Here is a 24,145-nt window from a genome sequence, read left to right on the forward strand (position 1 = left end):
ATTTTTATCGTAATTTTGATAATAAATCTTATGTCATTCATTCTTACCACCCGATAGAAATGTACCGAATTTGACACGTATTTTTGGTATATAGAACTCCACGATACATCTTAATTTTTTATTTTATTTTTCTCATTACTTTTGAATATATATCTACCGATTAATAAACTTTTCTAGCTATTTTTCGATAACAACTTTACCTAGAGACATCACCTTAATAAATAACTTTGACGACTACGGAAGAGATGAAAAAGTTTGATTCGTTGCGTTGAATTTGTAACCCATTTCAAGACGACTTACCAACTAGTACGTCAACAAAACAAAGTGAAGAACTCATTGATTTATCAGAAGATACGTCACTGAAAAATAGTTTCAATCGTAAACAGTTAACGAAATTCTGGCTCTCAGTTGCTGATAATTATCCTTGCCTGTTCGATGAAGCTATGAAAATCCTCCTCCTCTTTACTACCTCATATCTATGTGAGGTCGGATTTTCGGCTATGGTTAACATTAAAACTAAATACCGAAATAAATTGGATATATCAAACTCACTGCGATTAAAAGTAACTAAAGTTGAAGTTGATGCTAAAACTGTAATGAAGAAAAATAAGAAACAAATACATCCTTCCCATTGAAATAGCTGTAAAAAAAAACCTTGCAGGTGTAGGTATTTAAGTAATATTTTTTTTTATTTAAGTTGTGTTTCTTATTTCAACAGTCTTTCATTCATATTGGTAACACTTATAAAAAATATTTTTTTTATTTCAATTAGAACAAATAAGATAGCATTAACCTTATAGCGGCCCGTGACGTACGACGAGCGTCATAGTAGGTCGCGCGATACACGCCCGTGACGTACGAAACACGCATTCATATTTTCGCGCCTTTTTAAATGTCAAATCGACTTTTTCTCAATTTTGGTGTTGCTAGTGACATCTATTGAAATAATTCAAAACAAAAATTGATTCAAATCGTGGGTAAAACAGTGACTAGACATATTTCAATTCTACGAAATTAGGGCTGCCAAAATTGGGAAATCCCAAACTATCGCCCGCCATTCTGCCCATATTTTTAGTGTTGAACGCGCGCGCTCGGAATATTTCATTGATGTGTATTATTTCACATGCGAATGATCATTTTTCAGTTATTTTAATTTTGTTTTCAATATACAAGTTCTATAACCACGTTTTATCAAAAAAATCTGACATTTATTGTGTACTTTAGTGTTATTTTAATTTGTAACGAAGTTTTTTACGTGATATTTTAGTAGAACTTTGTGTGATTGCTTCGATGTATTTAGTTTTGTTATAAATATACAACACTTCATTGAATATTAGTGTATTCTTAGTGTTTTTGTGATTTTAAGTTATTTTACACGTGTTTTTTGACGATTTGTAATCAAAATGGATGAGCATTTGATGCAGCATTCGGATGATGATTTGATTGAAGTGCTCGTGGAAACAATCGAATCTGAAGACGAACCGAGTGAGGACGAAAATGATATTGAAGATTGTGATGACGATATTCCTGCAGACATTTTAAATGGTATCGAAAGACCATCGTTTTCATGGCAATCGGACCCATTTGATCCTCGTATCTTTTCATTCGATTCAAATATTTCGGGAGGCAAATCAGATTTGCCTTCTAATGCTCGTGAATCGGATTATTTCAAATTATTTGTTAGTGTATCATTTGTGGAGATGATAGTTCGTGAAACGAATAGACAATTTGTGTTTGCCACCAAAAACATGCGTGTACTGAGTGACCGTTTGAAGCGATGGGTAGACTGTACCACCGATGATTTTTATACCTTTTTGGGAATTTGTTTATTGATGTCGCGGAATTCTCGAAATAAAATAACAGAACACTGGTCAACAAAACGATGCTTATTTTCACCGTATTTTTCGGAGTCTATGTCAAGAAATCGTTTTGAAATGTTGCTTCGTATGCTCCACTTTTGCGATAACGAAGCACAGGTTTCAGGAGATCGTTTATTTAAAATTCGACAGGTTCTAACTTCATTGAAAAACACTTTTCAACATCTATTGTACCCTCATCAAAACATATGTATTGACGAAAGTCTTCTTTTATTCAAAGGTAGACTTTCGTTTCGACAATTTATCCGAACAAAGGCTAGTCGATTTGGGATGGCCGATTGCCATACTGGATTTGTTTTAGATATAATTATATATACGGGAAAACAAACGGAGATCGACAAGCTAAACTATATTGGCATATCAGGAAATGTTGTGGCCACTTTACTGAAGCCATATTTGAACATGGGCCACACGTTATATATCGATAACTGGTATAGTAGTCCAACACTGTTTAAATTTTTGCATGAAAATGGGACAAATGCTTGCGGAACAGTAAGACGGAATAGACTCGGGATGCCAAATTTCACCACCAAATTAAAAAAAGGTGAAACCGAATCGTTTCACACGGACGATATGATGGCTCTTTCTTGGAAAGATAAAAAAGATGTGACAATGTTGACCACTCTGCATACCAATGTTACTAAGCCGACAGGAAAAGTCGATTACAAATCGAAAGAACCGATTGTGAAACCCGAGTGCATAGTAGAGTATAACAAAAACATGGGTGCAGTGGATCATGGTGACATGGTCATTTCTTCCGTCACATGTGCCAGAAAAACGATCAAGTGGTACAAAAAGGTATTTTTTCACCTTATTGATCTGTGTCTACTGAATGCCCACGTCATCCACCAAGAAAAAACTGGCAAGAAGCAACCCTTGGGAGATTTTCAAATACATGTCCTGACACAGTTGATCGAAGATCATAAGACTGAACCACGGCAGAATTTGAAACGGAAGGCTCCATTGCCAGCTAGGCTTACCGAACGCCATTTTTTGGGCAAAATTCCGTCGACAATAAAAAAAACCAATGCTACTCGACGATGTTATGTGTGTTTCAATTCCAAAACTGATAAAAAACGTAAAGAAACTAGATATTTATGTAAACAATGTGACATTGCTCTATGTTTCGAGCCTTGTTTTGAAATTTTCCATACGGAAGAAAATTTTTTTTTTTTTTTTGTTTATATGTGTAAATATAGTATAAATATAGTGTAGTAAATATATTTATAAACTTTCTTTATTGTAAATATTTATCGTTGTCTGTTTGGTGAAGTTATTTTATTCGTGAAACTATTTTTTTTTAAGTGAAGTGGTTTGTGGCAACCCTAATTCTAGTGCAAATGTGATGACAGATTTACGAGATTTCGTATAATTAATTTGTTTTTGGAGCTTTTCATGACATCATATCAATGTGAGTGCTATATTTTTATATTTTTATGTAGAATTTTTTATTTTATTGAAATATATAATTCTTGGGCCCTGTTAGTATAAACTCTGTATATCGGCCGGGCAGCTGAAAGGTTAAGTAGTTCCACGACTCGCTACTAGGGAATCTGAGCATTACCAATATTTATGCCCTCTTTTCTCCAAGACATCTAAGAGGTGGGTCCCAAGATTGGAAATTTTTGTTAGATGGGTCGGAGCCCAGTCAACTTTGGGAACCACTGATTTAGAGTATTTAGATGAATAACTACTGTGATTAGGTGAACAGATTTTAGGGAGTATGCGTAAGCCGTTAGCACAGGGGAGGGCAAACTGCGGCCCGCCGGGAATTTTTTTGCGGCCCGCCATCATTAATTGTACTTCTGATTGCGAATAACTTTTTTTATAATTTTTTAAAAAATATTGACAATCATACGCGGCTCTCCCATTAGGTCATTCGGTCATTGTCCTCCCAAAATAAATACTTTACAATCGACATAATAATATTAATAATAATATGTACAATGTCATATAATAATATTAATAATAATCGGTGGATTTGAAATTATAAGGCGTACGCTGTGTTTTTGTTTTGTATTCTCGATGGGCGATAATTCGCCGCCAACGTCCGGCAATTCAATTCTTGGCCCAAACTGAGAATTTTTATAAAATTTTCTCTCTCATTTTTCATACATTAGACAAAGAAAGATATAAAACAATATTCGACGCTTTAAGTTCCAAGGATGCATATATTATATGCCTCTCGGCCATTGTCCGAGTGTGAAACAAAAAATATTTTCAGCTAATTATGTGAAACAGAATAATAAAGTCGACTAGGGTCCCTTGCTACTGCCACGCCGGAGATTATTGTATGATGTATTTTTTTCTGACAGTTGACAAGTTTCGACGAATGTCTTTGGTTGTTTTAAACGTATGTAAATAGTTTTTGGTGCAGTTATTATATGAATATAGACACAAAGTTTGGTTTTTAGTGATTTATTACATTTTTGTGAAGTTTTGTGGAATTTACGACGGTTTATTTGTTTGAACTGACACAAAATGTCTAATTCAGTGGATTATATTTTAAATGAAATAAAGAATGAGACATTTGACTATGATAAACGTCTACAAGCGAAGATATTAGGCAGGTACATGCCGGATATGAAAATAGTTCAAACAACGAAAGAGAAAAGCAAAGATGTTAACAGATATTTCAACAAGAAAAGCTATCATTTTTGCGAATGGATATGTGGTTGCGATCGAAGGAATTTATTTTTTTGTTTTCATTGTTTAATTTTTGATTGCAAAAATGAAAAGCAATGGACAGAATTTGGTGTTGGTGATCTAAAACATCTCAAAGAAAAAATAAAAAAGCATAGCAAGTCAACAGCACACATAAATAATTCTATGAGTTTTGTTTTATTAGGAACAACAGATATCCGAATTCAGTTAGATAGTGCGTACCGCAGATCGATTGCTGATCACAATGAAACTGTCGATAAACATCGTTTAATTTTAACAAAAATATTAAAGTGTATTCAATTTTGCGGATCGTTTGAGCTGGCCTTACGAGGCCATGATGAGTCTAAAGAGTCTGATAATCCTGGTATATTTCGTGGATTAATAAATTTCATGCAGGAAATAGATATTGTTATGAAGGAGCATTTAGAAAGGTCAACTTCATTCAAAGGAATTTCGAAGACTATCCAAAACGAATTGCTAGATTCAATATTAAAAGTCACTCAAGAAGAAATTAGATATGACATAAAAAAATCTAATTACGTAGCTATTCAAGTTGACGAAACGACAGACAGCTCCACAAAAACGCAAATGGTTTTCGTTGTGAGATATTTAAAAGACAATATAGTATGTGAAAGATTTTGGTAGTTTGTAAATCCAGAGGCGTGCACGGCAATAGGATTAACAGAAGAAATTTTAAAAGAGCTGAGAATCTTGGAAGTTCTTCCCCGACAGCGAATAGCGCAAAGCTACGACGAGCTGCCATAATGAGTGGGAAAACTGGAGGAGTTTAGACGAGAGTCCGTGAAACTTTTCCGCCAGCACAGTACATCCACTGTTATGCTCATCAATTTAATTTAGTTCTGCAAAAAGCATCCACCATAACCACTGGTCTGAAAGTTTTTTTTGCCACAGTCCAATCATTTTCCGTCTTTTTTTCGAGATCACCAAAAAGAACGAAAATATTAGATGAATTCGTCAAAGTGCGTCTACCGAAAGCAGCTCCAACTAGATGGTGCTTCAATGCTAAATGTGTGGAGACAGTTTTTTTGTACCGAGAAGACATTTTACAGTGTTTACATTCAATACTGGACAGAGAAAATGACACCAATACCCTAAGTCAAGCCCAAAACTTAATAAATAATTTGGAAAAAAACACTTCTATTTGTTGGTTGACTTTTTTTCATAAAATAATGCCTCATTGTCAAATTTTATTTAAACAAATGCAAAAAAGAAACTTAGACGCTATTAACCCTTTCCCGGCGACCGTATTCCAGTAGGATACAGCTAGTACGTAACACATGGGCGACCGTATAGCAGTCAGATACGCAAACCTTGACCTGTGGATAACGCAAGAAATATTTTTCATGCGGCATTGAGAATTTTATTAAAAAATAGCCCGATCCATCCGCCTACTTCCACCTATATAACTTTGTAAAAAATATGTTGTTTTAATTTCATAAACATCGATCTTTCGAACCCTCTCGATCTATTGAGATTCGCCGGTACGATTGCATCAGTTCAAATCTACGCGGTATTTTATAGCGCCTGCGCACTAGGTATACAAAATATTTTCATTCGAGTTGAGTGTGCGCCGAGTGATTTATCGTGTCAAGTTGAATATTCACCGCGATCTTTACAACACCATGTTTGCGGGAATAAAATACAACCAAAAAACCGAACCTGTGTCGTCGAAATATTTATAAATATGTACTTGAACTTGTGTTCTGGATTATGTCATTTATTTTTATTACTCATGGTCATGTCGTCATGTGTCACCCCAATTGTTTGAAAGTCATAAATCGAGCTCATTATTGAAAGTCGTAAATATGTCGTAAAGATACGTCCACACGGAATGAAAAAATATAATATATTATTATATTTTAGTTAGGACGATTGCGAGTTTTACCAATAAATTACGAACTACTATGAAGGAATATATAAAACGTATAAATAAACGTAAGTATAAAAAAAACACACGGGTATACAACATAATATAAAATGTAAATCATGGAATATTGACTTTTCAACTATATTACATATTATCTTTGTATGCAATTTAATGTTTATAAAATTTTAAAACCTCACGCAATAAATGTTTTTTTTTATAAAACATAAAACGACAATCACTAACATAACACAATGCTCAATAAAACTGAAAAGTTTAATCTAGTAAAAATCCAAATTACACTAAAAAAATATCATAAGAAATTATTACAATATTTCAACCACTGTGGACTCAACTTTACGCGACCCATAAAACTTGTAATAATATGCGACACAATAAAAGCTATTATTTTCAATATTTTTAACGGCATTTTTAAGTGTTTCTAACATGACTAAAATAAAATTAGTGTCAGTGATTTATTTCTTTTCATAGGCGCACAATCTCAATGACGCGTTTTTACGTCACAAACATGGCTGCGTATTTTTTCAGTACAAGGGACTATGGACGATTTTATTCAAGTATTCACAGCTAAATTCAACAATCGATTCTATTTTTTAGTGTGGCACTTCGAACCTTATGTATCTAGGCATGATAACAGTAATACCAGCTATTTTTAATTGCCGTATTTATCATAATATAGCGAAGGATAGCATTTAGAAAAATGGTACCGCAGAGAGAGCCCCTTTCATATTGAAACTGACGCGGCGGCCGGGTTAAGATAAAAACATACATCGATAATTTTAAAAAATATATTTCCGAAATCAGAAATGAAGCTAGCACTAATCCGAATTCCAGCTGTGCAACGGGTGATCATAAAAAGCGACGGATAGATGACAATAGCAACGCAGTAGCAATTGAAGTCTGTGACACAATTATAGTGGAAATAGAAGCACGATTCACATCCAACGATCATCATCATCTCATTATATCCGATTTGTTCAATAAAGAAAATTGCACTGATTTTAAAAATAATTTTCCCACAAGTCAAGTAAATTTGGTAAAACAGTTAGAAGAAATAACCATAACCAAGTTAAAAAATGAATTATTGGTGTTTTATCAACGAGATGATTTGCATGGCGCTAATCGTGCAGTTTCTCTTCTACATTTTTTACTCAGCAATAGTTTCAACGAAACATTTTCCGAGTCGATCAAAGTTCTCCAATTTATTTGCGTCATACCAATGACAACAGTTGAAAGTGAAAGATGTTTTTCCACTCTCAAAAGAATAAAAACCTTTCTACGCAATACGATGGGCCAAGATAGACTGACCGCTCTTGCAATGCTCAGTATTGAAAAAAAATATGTGGGAAAAATAGACAATTTTTATAATCATGTGATTGATGATTTTTCAAAAAGTAAAGAAAGAAAAGTGGACTTAATTTACAAAAAATTATAACGCGTTGTGTGCAATTTCGGTTACGATGGGTTGGCGTTATGAAAAATGGACATTTTTTGAAGGGTAAGTAGGTACCTATCTATAAAAATTTCTAGCACTTATTATATAATGTATAAAAAGTCAATCTGCAATACGTCTTTTAAGTATACAACGAAAAGGCAAATTAAAATAATATATTCAAAATTGACCTACTAGTTTTTCGGGCCTAAGGCCGCCAATGTTGACAATAGATTAAAATTTGAAGAATTTGTTGTTTCGTTAATGTATTATCTCAGTACGTCTTCCTTGCGTCTCGTCTCACACTATGTAACCACTATTTTCTATGTTGAACATCGTGACACATTTAAATACTTTTAACTCTGCGTTGCAAGGAAAAAAAATATATGCCCACGATATGGTGAAGAGTTTGAATGGATTTCAATTAAAACTCAAGTTGTTCCTTCGACAAATATCGAATAACAACGTGGACCACTTTCCAACTTTGAAGTTGCTGAATATACCAGAATATAAATTTGAAGAATATGGTAAAATTATTAAAGCTCTGAATGACGATTTTTTACAAAGATTTGGTGACTTCCGAAAAATTGAGACAAGTTTAGCAACAGTACGCGATCCATTTTCAATAGATATTGATAGTGTACTGACAGAGCTACAACTTGAGATTATTGGTCTGCCGTGTGACACTGATTTAAGAGAATTGCATCGTCGTGAAGATATCTCCAAATTTTACAATGCCCTTAATTCAGACAAATTGGACCAACTTAAAGATTATGCAAGAAAAATGTTTGTTGTTTTTGGATCAACCTATATATGTGAACAAACATTTTCGATCATGAACCTCAATAAAAATTCTTTACGATCAAATATCTCCGATGCTTATTTACAAGCAGTTTTACAAAAATAACACGTGAATTTGAAAAAATGTTGAAAAATGTACAACACTTTCATTCTTCTCATTAATTTTTTTGTAATGTTTATTTTTCGTGATAATAAATAGTGTATATCTAAAAATGTTATTTTACGTGCGGCCCGACGCTCATTTTGAATTCTTGAATTTGGCCCTCCATCCAAAAAGTTTGCCTGCCCCTGCGTTAGCACAACAAATACGGGAAGGAATATTGAAAAAGAAAATAATGATTACACCAATCGAAAATACCACACTCTGGTATTGATAAAAACAAAATAACTTTAAAAATATTTATTTTACATAGTCGACAATACCAAATTGTACTTAATTGAAACATTCACCTATACAAAAACCATACAACTCAAGTTAACACAGAGGAATTAGAGAGGAGAGGAAATGTTATAATGTACCTACATAATGTGTAAATTTGAATTTTCGCAATTAGGATAACACATTGATATTCGTTTTTCTTTAATGAATTAAAATATAAAAATAGGTACTTATTCAATATAACAATAAAATACGCTTCTTTTAAACATCCTTAGTTCGCCAACATTAACAGCTATTGGCCAATGCGTCAATGCATAAATGCATAGTAGTCAAAAACGTGACAAAATTGACTCATTTTAATAAATTCAAAAGCTGTTTATTTAATTTTACATATTATTAAGAACCATCCGTGCATGCATAATTTATTCTAATTTCCACCGGCTAAAAAATAGTTTCGTCATTTAATTTTCGAGATACAAATAGAAAAAAACAATGTTACTATTGTTATTGCTATTACAGTTAAAGTAACTGACTGCAAAAAAGATAGCAAAGATCTTTTATACATCATTTACTCAATTTCTAGTCAAAACAAACGTCTAGACCAGTGGTTCTCATATGCGGCCATCAGCGTTTTACAGATTAAAATTTCAAAAATTTATTTATAAAATTATGAAATTGATTGAACACACATGACTTATCTTAGATTTCTTTCGACGCTCAAATGATCCATAATGTGTTCTTGTGATGAGATCATTTGTAAAATAGTCGGTTTCTAACTTAAAGAAATTTCTGCCGGTATACAATTTCATGTATTTGTGTCAATCACCACAAAAGTAAAATTTGGTGTGGCCACCAGACGTTTCCATAAAACTGTCAATGTCAATTGTGTGGCCACAGTTAAATTTCACGTGAGAACCACTGGTCTAAACAGGGTCGACAACCTCGTTGCCATGAAGGGCACAATACAAATTTTGAATGTAGCCGGGGGGGGGCGTATAATATATACATATTTTATATACTTTTCATTAAAGCTGATAACTAAATCCCAATAGAACTGAAAATCTTGATATAACCCGGAAAATCACAGAAATGTGCATTACAGTAAGTCCTCGACTCGCGTGAATTCCTACTTACGCGATTTTTTTAAATATGCTTTTTTGCTGCAGTTTGTTTCTCTGCGCTTGTGTTTGCATATAGTATTATGTTATATATGGATCATGTAAAAAAATTAGTAGTAATGCAATCTACGATAATTACCAAGAAAAGAGAAATATTAATAGAAGAAATGGAAATATTGGTTATATGGATGGAAGATATGCAGCAACAACAAATTCCAATAAGCCTTATACTCATACAGGATAAAACCTTGAGTCGTTTTGAAGACATAAAGAGTAAAAATAGTGATAGTGTTGATACTAATACATTCGGTTTCAAAAACTTAAAAGCAGTAATAAACTACACAACATCAAAGTAACGGGTGGGGCTGCCGAGTTATGCAGATACCAGTGGCGAAGGGTGGAGGTAGGCTGTTAAGATTCGCTATAAATAGTGCACACTAAGCTATGTTAGTCATATGTATTTGTTTTTATTGAATTAAGACTACAATTTACAGATGGTGTTAGTTAGTTTTTAAAAATCAATTAAACTCTGCCTAAACGAAACCATAATAGATTTGGTCTAATTTGGGCAATACGACAAAATTGTGCACAATTTTTCACTCATAGTTATTTGTTTTCGTTGGATTAAAACTACATATTACACATATTGTTGGTTCATTTTTTTAATTCATTAAGTCCTGCGTAAATCAAACTATAATAAATAAAAAATATTATTCTATCTATAAAATGCTCAAAGTTATGTATGATTTAATTGCATAATTTTAGATATTTTATAGATAGACGTGTATTTTTTGACTATTATCTATTATGGCTTGGTTTTTCAGGGTTTAATTGATTTTTTTAAATCTAACCAACATTATCTGTAAATTGTAGTCTTATTTCAATGAAAACAAATATGTATGTCTGAAAAAGTTTAATGTGCACTATTTATGGCGGATCTTAACAGCCTACCTCCACCCTTCGCCACTGGCAGATACAGAGGAAGCTATGAATTTTAGCAAGCGTCCAGCAGAAATCATAAAAAGAGGATTACCTGCCACAACATATTTTTAATGTGGACGAAACTGGTCTTATTGGAAAAAAATGCCAGATCAGTCATTATATATCTCATCTAGAAAAATCTATGCCAGGTATTAACCCTTTAGCGGGCAAATTAATTTTTACGCATTTTTCTTGAATAACTGATATTATATTCTTTCGTAACATATAATAACAAGTAATCAATAATCATTTTAGTTATATTTTGTTTTTTAGTCATCATTTTGATTTTTTTTTTATGGTTCCATATGTAACCGTTGAAGGTTTAGGGTATTGACTTTTTTTGAATTTGTAATACTATTTATTCATATAAAATTGAAATTAAATACACAATAAAGACATTTAAAAATATTAAAAAAATATTACAATCGTTTTTTGCTTTGATCATTGTAGTATGGGCCAAAACATTCAATGCATAAGACGATTTTACATTTTATTCACGCAATTCGTCATTGTCGAGTTGAAAAGATCAATTATAACTATATTATATGTCATCATCATCAGTCTATGAATGATCTATCCACTGCTGGATGAAGGTCAATCTGATTCCACTTCTCTCTGTCCTGTGCGTTGCGTTGCCACGTACTTCCGCAGAACTTAATCATGTCATCGATCCACCGGCCTCTAGGTCTACCGTGCGGAAGCTTTGTACCTCTTGGGTACCACTTAATACAATACAAATACAATAAAAATTGTTATGATATGCACATGTTCATAAAATCGGTAGTTGTTATCGGATGAAGATTTTTAAGTTGACAATTTCACATAACATGTTGATATAATATCTAATAACAAGTGAGGCGTAATTTTTTGTGCCACTACATATTTTTTTTTATTAATTATCATATTTTTAAATGAAACAAATCATCGTCCAGCAATCAAATTCTGTTTTTTTTTTTTGTGATTTTACCGAGGCTTTGACTGCGACTTGCTGTCATATCGCCTCTTCTCTTCTAGAAGGGGATCCGTCGATCAGGTCCTCATTCCTATTCTGTTAAATAACTTTACAATTTTGCCTAGCTCGTCCGTCTTACCCACCACCAGGACACCTTTCAATTCGTCGACATTCTCATAGATATCCGCAATTCGCAGCTGTACTCTGTGAAGTTCATATTTAGGGCATTGTAGTGCTATATGTACAATGTCCTCTAAAACATGACATTCATCGCAGAGCTGTGATTCGCTTCTTCCCATGAGGACATCAAATCTTTTACCCATTGTGTGCCCTGTTCTTAGCCTCTGTATTAACTTAAGCTCATTCCTCGTCAAAGGAGACTCTACAAACCAGGGCACCTCCCGTGGTGATGGTAGAATAGACTTACTCCATTTCCCCTTTTCTAATGATGCCCTATGGTGAAAATCTATCCACATACTTTGGCCCATTTTCTTTATAGCCTCATTCCAGTCCAGGTTTTCTGGTATCCACTGATATGGTACCCCTGAATGGCCAGCTTCCTTTGCCAGATCATCCGCCCTTTCATTGCCCTCAATACCCATGTGCGATGGGATCCATTGAAGGCATAGATCTCCTCCTCTATTTTTCTTGGCGTTGATCTGGTCAAGTATGTGGTATGCTATGGTTTTACTGTTATGTGAGCGAGTTGCTGCGGCAAGATGTAAAGCGCTTTTGGAGTCTGTTAATATGACAGCGGATTGTGCCGAGAAATCATCGCTTAAAGTGTATTCAATTGCTTCGTTTATCGCGATGAGCTCCGCCATCATTATTGGTATTGCTGGGTTTAGCTTCCAGCTCTTGTTTATACCTACTTCTGCTATCACAAGAACTGCTCCTGCTCTATTCTCATCTTTGGACCCATCTGTATAAAGGTGGATCCATCCTGCGTACTTCTCTATCAGCATTTTTTCGACGAGCTCTTTTGCCTTATCGGATACTGTGCTCTGTTTTGGTTTGTCTATTCCTTTGACATCTAGTTTGATAACAGAGCTGAGGTTGTAGGTACCAACTGGCCTCCTCAGCGAATACATACCTAGGCATTTTGTATTTAATACCTCCCAACTTTCTGTGGCTTTACGGATTCCTATCAGTAGTGGGAGCTTTCTTTTCTCATAGTATGTATTGCTTTCAACGAGAGCTCGTATAGGAGTTTCACCTTTGCCAATATAGGGTTATCTATTATAGATTTCCACTTTATCTATGTCTTGGTAGCCAGTGCCCATCTCCTGACATTCAGTGGAGGTACGCTGAGTTCCACTTGTAGCACGTGAATGGGTGTTGTCCTAAAAATTCCTCCACATATTCTTAAGGTGACGCATCAGTGAAACGCCAAATAATTTCCAACTGTAGGCGCGACGAAATTTTGGACTCGCTGCCATTCACTGAGAGAATCTCGAGCCAGAAGCACGTCACTTTGCTGCGTAATGGCGACGGGTCAATTAATTCTAAAATCGTGTAAAGATGACTAAAAACGTTACCCATTTACTTTAAAAAGAAAACATGTCAATGAATATATTATTATTGTTACTAATAGAACAATAAACAGAACATAAAATGAACGTATGTTGGATTTATATGACAAATAATATTTCGTTTGACAGGTGTCATTTGCACCCGCGACCCGCAGTCCGCGCATCGCCTAGCAACGATCTTAATGCTTTGGACTAGATGCGGTAAAAAAAATCTAATCTTGGCGCCTCCCCCCCTTTATTTCATTAAATAATACAGACACTTTTTTAACACACAAGTTTTTACTACTTACTTATATCAAATTCATTTTTTAATTAATTTTTTTTTCATGCGACGAATGAGCTTGTTTATTACCACAATCAATTTTAAAAGAAGTCAACCAAATTCATCATCGTTCATTGACAAAAATTAATGGATTCTATCATGAGCTCCACATAGTGAATAGGGCCCACAGGCCAGGATCTTTCACCCATATATTAAAAATATTTAATAGCCCTGAAACAAAGTAGCGCCGCAGGCGACTTTTTTTACTATTAATAAAATTATATGAAAAATGCATTAGCAAACTAACCAAGAACTCAGGAAATAGATTTTTGTTTGCTTCAATATATCTGGCGTAGAAATCATTTAAAAGTGGAGACATGTATTATTGTTATATTATATTAAAGAAATCACGTCAAAAACAATTTAAAAAAAAATATCACACCCTGCCTACACGCTTCAGTTGACACTTTAGCTACGAGTGACATTTAAATTTGAGGTTATTGTTTTCATGCAACCAGCGGTCGTTTTGTGCATTACCGAAACAGAGCGTTTGCAAAAGCGCCATTTTTAAATTTCTCCGCTCCAAATATTTTTTTAATAGGATTTAAATATATGTATTATATATTAAAATAAACATTCATGCACTGAATTTTCACTGTTACGTTAAGATATGAACTTTTATTTATTTGTAGATATTATGGTATAAAAAATAATTTATTCAAAAATTTTGGCGCCTCCCCTGGCAATAGATCGCGCCTCCCAGGTTGGAAACCGCTGCATTAAGGGGTTTCTCGAACGAAGCACTGATTTTGATAGTAAAATTTGATGATTTGCACACGTTGTTCAACGCTATAACCTTCTATGGTGATTTGCCATACACTACTAAACAATTCACAACAAATTTGACAGATGTCACTTTAACTAACTAGGCTGCTCTAACCTAAAAAAAATCGAGCGTCCTTATTGAAAGACCCTTTATGTTTTGTTTGATTGTCCTAACAATCGAACGTCTTGCGACGTTGCCACTATTTCTTTACGTTTATGTAACAGATTTAATAAGATAAGTTGTTATTGAATGTTAAAGCGTTCTGGGAAGAGTGCTATGATCGTGGCATGTTATGAGTTTTTCGGAGACTATTATTTAGAATTGAAAAATTGGAATGGTAGGTACTCATTTATTATGGTTAGTGATGAGATATGTACTGTTGGGTACTTTCCAACCTTTCTCAGTTCATTCTCCCGCTTCGATTTTCTTTCTTTATCTTATCTTTGCTCGAATACTTATTTTTAGGTCTCGAAGATCTTGATATTTTCTATATAGTAGGTGGCAGTGCGAAGGGTGGAGGTAGGCTGTTAAGATTCGACATAAATTGTGTACACTAAACTTTGTCAGTCATACGTATTTGTTTTCATTGAAATAAGAATACAATTCGGTTGGTTCATTTTTAAAATTCAATTGAACCCTGCGAAAGCCAAGCCATAACAGATAATCATAAAATCATAACAGTCAATAAATACTAGTATATCTATAAAATATCTAAAATTATGCAATAATTAAATCATACATAACTTTGGACATTTTATAGATATAATAATATTTTTTATCTATTGTAGTTTGGTTTAGGAAGGGCTTAATTAATTTAAAAAATTAACCAAGAATATGTGTAATATGTATTCTAAATCCAACAAAAACAAATAAGTATGAATGAAAAACTGTGCAGTTTTGTCGTATTGTCCAAAATATACCAAAACTATTATGGTTTGGTTTAGGCAGGGTTTAATTAATTTTTTAAACCACCATCTGTAAATTATAGTCCAAGTTCAATAAAAATAAATACGTATGACTAACAAAGCTTAATGTGTATTATTTATGGCCGATCTTAACAGCCTACCTCCACCCTTCGCTACTGGTACCTAGATCAGGGGTCGGCAAACCGCGGATCTTTGGGTATTGGCATGCGGCTCTTTGCCAAATTCCAAATTTTTACAAAAACTTTTGCAAAATTCACAATTTTTATTTTTTGTCATTGATTTATACATTTATAATATATATGAAAAATCAGTATATAATATGTATGTACCCAGTTACATAATTCAATTTTTACCTCCATGAACGCTTGAATCTGTCACGCATGATACCACTTTTCAATTATTTTCTAATGTGTGTATAGGTTGTGCCTATTTTTAGTATAGTACGGCTTAATACAGCTAATGTATTCATTGTATAAAGTCATCTCGAGTAACAGCTTCAAGTATTCATGTCAATAAACAAAATGCCTTGGCTGTATCGAGCTGTACTGTTTTCAGATGCGCAGAATAAACATATCATAGACCTAACTGGGACATCCGCCGTGGACGACTATGACAGGTTCAATAATAAATTATTTCATATTATTAACTAGGTACATGTGACAATACAACATTGCGAATGATAAAATAGAGTTTCATCGTCTTTCAGAATCAGAATCACTGCTTTAAAAGAACCCTTTTAAAAAAACTCAATTGCAATTTATATAATATTATAACAAAAAAACAATATTTTTTTCTTGGCGTTGTTCAATTTCTTCTTTTTCTAGATTTAGTGAATCGACAACATTTATTAATTTAAAATATTTTATGAAAACAAAATCATCCAAAAACATGTTGAATCTTATTGCAGATGGAGCCTTCTGTAATTTCCCTATAAAAATTGCTGAAGGTAACTTTAACTTGCCATGGGTGCCATTTTTGTATGCAATATTTTTTTGTATGTAGTAATTTATTAGGGTCTGTATGAAAATTAGTGGCTGTTGTGATCCTTTTTTGTTGTCACTTTCATATGTTTAGGCTCCATCTCTATACAAGAAATTTTTATTCAAGATCTTCGGGTTTAATAGATTTTGACCAGGTTGCAAAATTTTGTTGTTTGGCTTAACAGTTGGCCAGGGTATTTTTTTTATTATTTTCCTTTATATCAATGTGAGTAACTTATTATAGCCAACTAAAACATGTGTTGGGATAAGAGAAAGTTTTTTTTTATCTAGGCTTCACATTGTTTCCGATTTCCACAATCGCCTGGGGGTATGGCGGACTTTAATCTCAGGGTGTATTCAGGTTTCCCCTAAATACTATAATTTAACATTTCTGTACTATATTTTTCATGGAAATAAAAGATTTCTACAAAAATAAAAGTTACGGAAAAAATTTCTTGGCGAAGTCCGTTTCCGGTCAGAATTTTTTTTTTTGGGGTTGAAGAATAAATATAATTTTGTACATGCATCTATATAAATGCGGCCCTCAAAAGTATTTTGGTATTTAAGTCTCATTAAAAGAAAAGTTGCTTATCACTCTTACATAATATGATGAAATTATTTAAGTGTCTTAAAACAGTGGTCCGCAGCCTTTTGGACCTCGCGGACCACTACCACGTTTTTTTTTTCCACATTTGTTAAAAATTCGATATGTCAATATAATGATGAAAGAATTATAATAAATAAATTTATTAACACAGATATTATTCAAAATGCAAATTTTTGCATGTTTCATTACGAAAAATGCAAAAAAAAAAAAATTAATTTCATTTTATTAAAAAAGAATCAATGCAATTATTAAATTATTATGTACGTCGACATAGAGGTGCATAAAAGATTAATTATAGGTAACAGAAAGATAATCAGTGTGACCTTTATTGCTGCTTGTTTGAAACAAGCTGTTGGATTCTTGGTTCCAATGACATTACTGCAATACGGATAGCCGTTTGTATTTGAAGCCGACTATGGTACATGGTTTTAATTGCCGTCACTGATGAGAATGTCTTTTCACACAAATGTGTAGTTGTAAATGGAATCAAAATTTTTAAGGCCTTTTCACTCAACACTCGGACTGATGACATAATAAGGCTAAAATTGCAAAAATAATATAAGAATATACTGAAACTTTTAATAAATACGAAAATTGCAAATATTACTCTGCGGACCACCAAAATTCTCTCAAAAACCACTGGTGGTCCGCGGACCACCGGTTGGGGCCCGCTGTCTTAAAAAACTAGAGGATTTTCCCTGTCCTCCGTAGCAACTCCGTCTTTAGTCAGACGGTTTTGTTGTTTCATAGATAATGATATGTGCGGTCATTCATTTGAAATAATATCGGATTGACAGCGACAGCAGCAGCGACAGCAGCAACGACGACTACTGGGATGATGACGGGGACGATGAGGAGCGGGAGTGGGAGAGGGAGAGGGATTACAGTTACGGCTTCAGGCGGAGCCTCTACGGGCGCCGACTCTACGACAGCGACGACCTCTCGAGTCCGGAGTGGACCGATGATTCTGACGACCGCTACTCCGGCGATGGATACTCCGATGCCAGTCAACCCCCTTCTTCCTCTGTGGATCGCTCAGATCACACTCCCGCCCACGCAGGTACTCTACCCTTCGCCGCATCCGTGCGAGCATTATCAAGACTCAATTATGAAATGTTTCCTTTCTGCAAAATTTCCTTTTCGTCATTCACATACGGTAAAACTTTATTAATACGGAACACGGTTAATTCGAAATATTCATTAAAAACAATCCCGTTAGCTTAATTTTCGGCTCTATGTTACGAGAGCTTACCCTGGAGAAACGTCAGATTTTTCGAGTCTATACCTGAAACCATCTAAACCCCACTTTTTGAGCATAGACAACCAAGGCAAAACCGCTATTATAAGCGTAGACAGACAGACAGACAGAGCATAGACAATTACAGCAAAAAAAAATTTTTTTCAAATTGTCCCCATTTTTTCATTTCACATTTTGTTATTTGAATTTTTATATTTTTGATTTTGATTTTGAATTAACGGGGTGGGGTTATAATGTATTTTTAAATTGCGCCGAGAAGCAAGTGTGGACCTACAAATTCATCAAAGTGACAAAACACTTTTCGGGTTGAATGAATGGCACGGTGAACCTTGAAGACACCGCTGATCGCCACCAATGTGCCGTGTCACATTGACCTCAGTTTCCAGTTGGTATTTTTGATGACATAAATGTATAAAAATAATCAAACTGAATACTTTTGCAGGAGCGGAGCAGGCGACAGAGAGTGACAGGCGTCCGCCGTTCGTCTCGACGGTATTTATCTTTTGAGTGTTTTATAGAAGTTTAGCGATACAATGATCACTCATACAGTACACTCAGACAGCGTGACAGGAGGCGACATGCACCTCAATGTGGGTTGCGCTTAATGCACACAAACGTGTCTGTGTAAAAACTGTGCATGTGAATCTGTTTTCCGTAAGCCGGCAGCTGCCATTTTTGCAATTAAATATTATTTTGTTTCCCAGTTTTATTCGATTTCTTTTAGTGAAAATTGGATGAATTCAGTTTATACCTTGATTCTAATATATAATTTGGATAGTCTTATTTTAACAGTAATGACCATGTAAAAAGATTACTTGACTAAAAATGAATTCAGGTCAACTTGTACTTGTGTTCAGGTGTCATTTATGAAATACTTGGCTCACAGAAAAGGGTTAAAAAGAGTTCAAATGTATAATTGAGAGTCTGAGAATTTGCACGATTACAAATGACATTGGAAAAAAATTAGGAGCAATTCTTTCAATCAAGATCTCATACATACCTATCTATGTGTGAAACAAAATTCAAACATGTAACTAGGTTATTACTGTTATAAGCATTTTATTCGTAACATTAGATTACATTCCATAGGCATCCTGTGTATAAAAGGGTGTTATTTATTATATCGATCCACCAGTATAAGTTGTCGACTGAGTGAGGGCACCACATTTGACATATCGCACTGTGAGTGTAAAACCATGGTATCTGCAAATTTTTCAATTTCGAGATTAAATGCAAAACAACTGCAAAAGTCGTGAACTTGATAATGTAAAAGTGAAGTAACTGAAAGAACATGCAATATAATGTAGATATAAACCAAATATTATGGTTTTTTTTTAGAAACTCTATTTCTCCTAACAAAACGAAGACTTCAAACCCTAATATATCCAAAATATGTATTTTGCAGATGCCTTGGTTTTACACTTACGGTGCGATATTATCATTCAATACTTTTTATACTGGGATGAGCTTAGTTCTACTACACTGGACGATTTATGACGGTGTATATCTTTAGCAACATCTTTTTTGAGAATTTTGAAAACTGATATATAACATATGAGGCGTCTATTTCCAATACCTGCCAAATCCACATGCAAGCAATTTTGGCAAATGGACATTTTCTGTATAAGGAAATTAAATGCTTAAATGTAACAAATAAAAATGCATGTATGTTAAAAAGTATGAATCTTTATGATTAAACAATAAATTGCCGAAATATTTTTGTTTTATGGTATAAAAAATGCAAAACCCGTTTGGAGTTAGACGAGTTTGATTGTTATCACAGGATTTGGCGGAGTTAGTAAGTAATCACTGTTGGATTTGGCGTCGTTCGATGGTAACCAATTAACATTTGTTTCAGCATGATACATGGTTACCAGCAATAATTATGCAAATGCATGTTTTAGTTTTAAATATTTTTATTGAATAAAATTGATTACATGACATAAAATAATAAAATCTATAGAGTAGAGCTATAGCTACAGGGGTTCTCAACTGGAAAACAAGGAAATTGTTACCGCCTTTTTAAAAATGTATACAAAATAACAGTTAATTCGAAACAAACAGGTTTTTCCAAAAATTTTGTATTTAATAAAACAATATTATACTAATTAGATTCCTTATCATCATTTTTCATTGCGCACACGAATGTGTCTGCTGCCGCACTTGCGCGCGCGGACACAGGGTTAAAAATCTCTGCTATAGACAATATCAGCATGCAGGTAGAATATTTAGTAGGTAATATTAATTTATAGGTACATATTATTTTTAAATCGTTTCAATCATACATTTTATTACTCTATTGGAAAAAACCTTTGTTTTGATTCACATTTACAAGGTGTTAATACGTTCGTTTTAGTCAACGGGACCAACATTTATTTTGAATCAGCGATAAATTCTTATAGGAATTTGTTATATTCAAATTTGAAATACTTTTTATGGCAAACGAGTGTCACAAGCATTAGCATCTGAATACTTCCACACAAGACAGTGTTTGCATGTAATTTTATTATGTCCTTTGTAATTTACATGATAAAACCAAAAACACCAGGTACCTACATAATAATTGACCGAAAAATAGGCATTGTCCACAATTTAATTAATATGTAGGTTATTTGAAGATGAATAGTGTGTAAATAACATTTTTTACTGGCTTGTGAATTTGCTATAAGTAATAGGTATTTATATTTAAAAAAAAAAAAAAAATCGACCTAATAATAATTATTAGTAGGTACCTAGGTACAAGTTTGGCATCGCTGGACAATGTTCTTGCGTTATATGTAGCAATGGTCATTTGTTGGCAGCCTTTTCCGGGTCTCCGGGGATTTTTAGCACCCTCTGCCTTCCTTCGCTGATCGCTGCCGTGATCAGTATCAGGTTGGCCTCCGGAGAATGAGGGCCGGGTTCTAGAAGTTTTTGTTTTCATATGAAGTTTCAATCGTTGGACAAATCTAGTCATCCAGTGGTATCCAAGAAGTACAAAACGTCCACAAGGTAGACCTAGAGGCCGCTGGATCGATGAAATGATAAAGTTCTGCGGAAGTACGTGGCAACGCAATGCACAGGACCGAGAGAAGTGGAAGCAACTTGAAGAGGCCTTCATCCAGCAGTGGATAGATTCAGGCTGATGATGATGATGATGATGACCTAGGTACACACTCGAGAAACTTAAGATAGTTATATGTAAATATCTTTTGGGGAAACGCGTTGGAGAAAAACATATATTATTATGTAATATATTAATATTGTTTTTTGCCAGTAGGATGAATGATGATTGATGGAACTTAAAATTATTAATTTGTTTGTTTATATCACTTCTTCTGGCACACTTATGTTGCATTGAATTATTCTCGGGGGCCAAATAATGACCAATACAATGTTAACCCATCAATAAACGTTTTTTATTCACTAGTCTTTCGATAATTACATATATTTCATTTTACAAAGAAATGTTGCATTCTTGAAAACTGCCATGTATAATATACTATAATAATATATATGTTACGCCGAATGTGTGAAATTGAATATTACATGAAATGGGCAAAATTTTGCCTAAATCATGAAAAATGCAAGCCCGTTGCCTTATTCATGAATTAGACAAAATATCTGGAGAGTGCGTGAAATCGGCAGTAATTTTTCTGCCTACTTCATGTCTTGGACAAATTAGATAGTAGCGCTACGGTGGTATTTTTTGCAACTAAACTAAATGTATCGAATGCTCATGGATTGGTCAAAATGTACATTTATATTATCTATGGTCAAAATAGATGATCGCGCTCTGTGGTGTTTTTTGCAACTAAACAAATGTGTCAAATGTCATTGATTTGAATGACGTTCATATACATTTACTATGCGCAAAAAAATTCTAGAACTATAATATGATAACGGAAGAATTTTATTGAAAAGTATTTTCGCGATTTGATTCGTGCTTGGGTATCAATTGTGCAATGGTCGATTGAATGTTTGTGATAGTTTGTTGACACTTGATAGCTAACCTCAAAATGGACATTCAGTTGAATAATTTAATTCAGAATTACAAAACCTAACCTAACCTAACCTAATAATATTATATTATGTCCAATTATAACTAATAAAACTAACCGTATTAAATTTACTTTTTCTTCTGTCATGTTGACAGTTCAAGAATTCCATACCGTGGCGAATTCATGCACTCAGCAGAAAAATTACCTAATTCATGAATAAGGCAACAGGCTTGACTATTACATGAATTAGCCAAAATTTTGCCCATTTCATGTAATAGTCAATTTCGCACATTCGGTGTAACATATATAATAATATATATATTATATTGGCACACTGTATATAGATCTGTATTTGAATAATCATGATAGTATAAATTAATAATTTAACATCAAACAATATTTCAACACAATTTGTTAAACACCCAGTCGTTATCAAAATTAGAGGGAAATGTTAAGAACTTCATTTACCTTTCTTACGGATATAGGAAATAACTTGAAATTTTCGAGTCGTTTTTCCTAGGGATATAACGTATTTAGGAACAAAATAAATACACAGGCCGCACTGATTCTTATTCATAGACACGAAACAACCTAAACATGATTTCTTCGTGATTGTGGATTTAGCGGGTATTGGAAATAGACGCCTCCTAATATTACAAATTTAAATTTGAAGTTAATTTACTGTAGTCGGTTTCCGGCGCACTTATATTCATTCAATCCTCAGCTCCGCAATTATAAGTCTATAATAAGTATGTAATGTGTTTCAGGAGGTGAGGTCACTATTTCGGAGGATACGGGAAGTGCTTCAAATGCGGTGGGACGGGCCATTGGGCTCCTGGATGTCCTCATCGTTAGATCAGTCATAATATTTTATAGTGTGTTATTTATATCGTCGGCATGTTCACAAAATTTGTTTTTAATGTATATACCTATCATTATTATTGTGATGAATGAATGTTATTTCTGGATCAGTAATATAATTTTAACAATTGATTTAAAAGTAAATAGTTTTAATTATTTTCAACCTTTGTTGTCATAATACTTTCCTATCCAATTGTGGTGCAGATGAAAACAGTGTCAGTCTTGGAGCTTATTGGGTTGATTAGACCCAATTGGGCACCGCACTCGAGCATGGACAGCAAAAGGAATGACAAGAAAAATGTGAAAGAGAGTGGTTGATTTTTAATTTCAGTCCATGGATATAAATGCATGCTGGACAAAGATGTTGTATCTTCATTCAGATGGTCCCCTCTGTGGTTTTCCTATAAAAATGACTGGAGCAAGTTTCAGTTTGACATAAGTGCCATTTTTTATATGACAGATATAAATGACAACCTACACAAGCCTGAGAGTTTGTTTGAAGGTCCCAGAAGTTTTTTCTTTGCCTTACTTTCATATGTTTATTCTCCATCTCTATACAAGAAAGTTTTCTTCAACATCTTTGATGCAGAAGAGGTTTTAATTTGCCATACAAAATCTGCATAATGTCAGTTCATGTGTTGGCTGACCTAAAAAAATTCCAGCTTTGATTTTTTTGCTAATGAGAAATGATACTATATACAGTAAACACTTGAAATTGATTAAAAGCAAAACAAGATCGCGAATAACTGATTCAAATTTGAAGAATTCTCTGCTGCTCTCAGTAACAAACTTAACACCAAACA

At 33.8% G+C, this 24,145-nt stretch overlaps 1 protein-coding gene across 2 annotated transcripts in view; it reads left to right on the forward strand.

Moving 5' to 3' along the window:
• LOC147078491 (uncharacterized) overlaps positions 1-23,498 on the forward strand; it is a 42,699-nt gene extending 19,201 nt beyond the window's left edge. Inside the window, exons 9-12 of one of the 2 annotated variants that reach the window (XM_085960168.1) lie at positions 16,212-16,272; positions 18,041-18,303; positions 18,944-18,993; positions 23,249-23,483. In XM_085960168.1, coding sequence (XP_085816294.1) covers positions 16,212-16,272; positions 18,041-18,303; positions 18,944-18,993; positions 23,249-23,347 — 473 coding nt within the window. In that variant the 3' untranslated portion in view covers positions 23,348-23,483. Of the gene's footprint in view, positions 1-16,211; positions 16,273-18,040; positions 18,304-18,943; positions 18,994-23,248 lie in introns of both variants that reach the window. The other variant, XM_085960169.1, reaches the window with a different exon arrangement.
• Positions 23,499-24,145: the final 647 nt, after the last annotated feature.

This window comes from Rhyacophila brunnea, unplaced genomic scaffold, assembly GCF_057557595.1.
Source record: "Rhyacophila brunnea isolate RB1 unplaced genomic scaffold, BYU_Rbru_1.0 scaffold_11, whole genome shotgun sequence".
Taxonomy (NCBI): domain Eukaryota; kingdom Metazoa; phylum Arthropoda; class Insecta; order Trichoptera; family Rhyacophilidae; genus Rhyacophila; species Rhyacophila brunnea.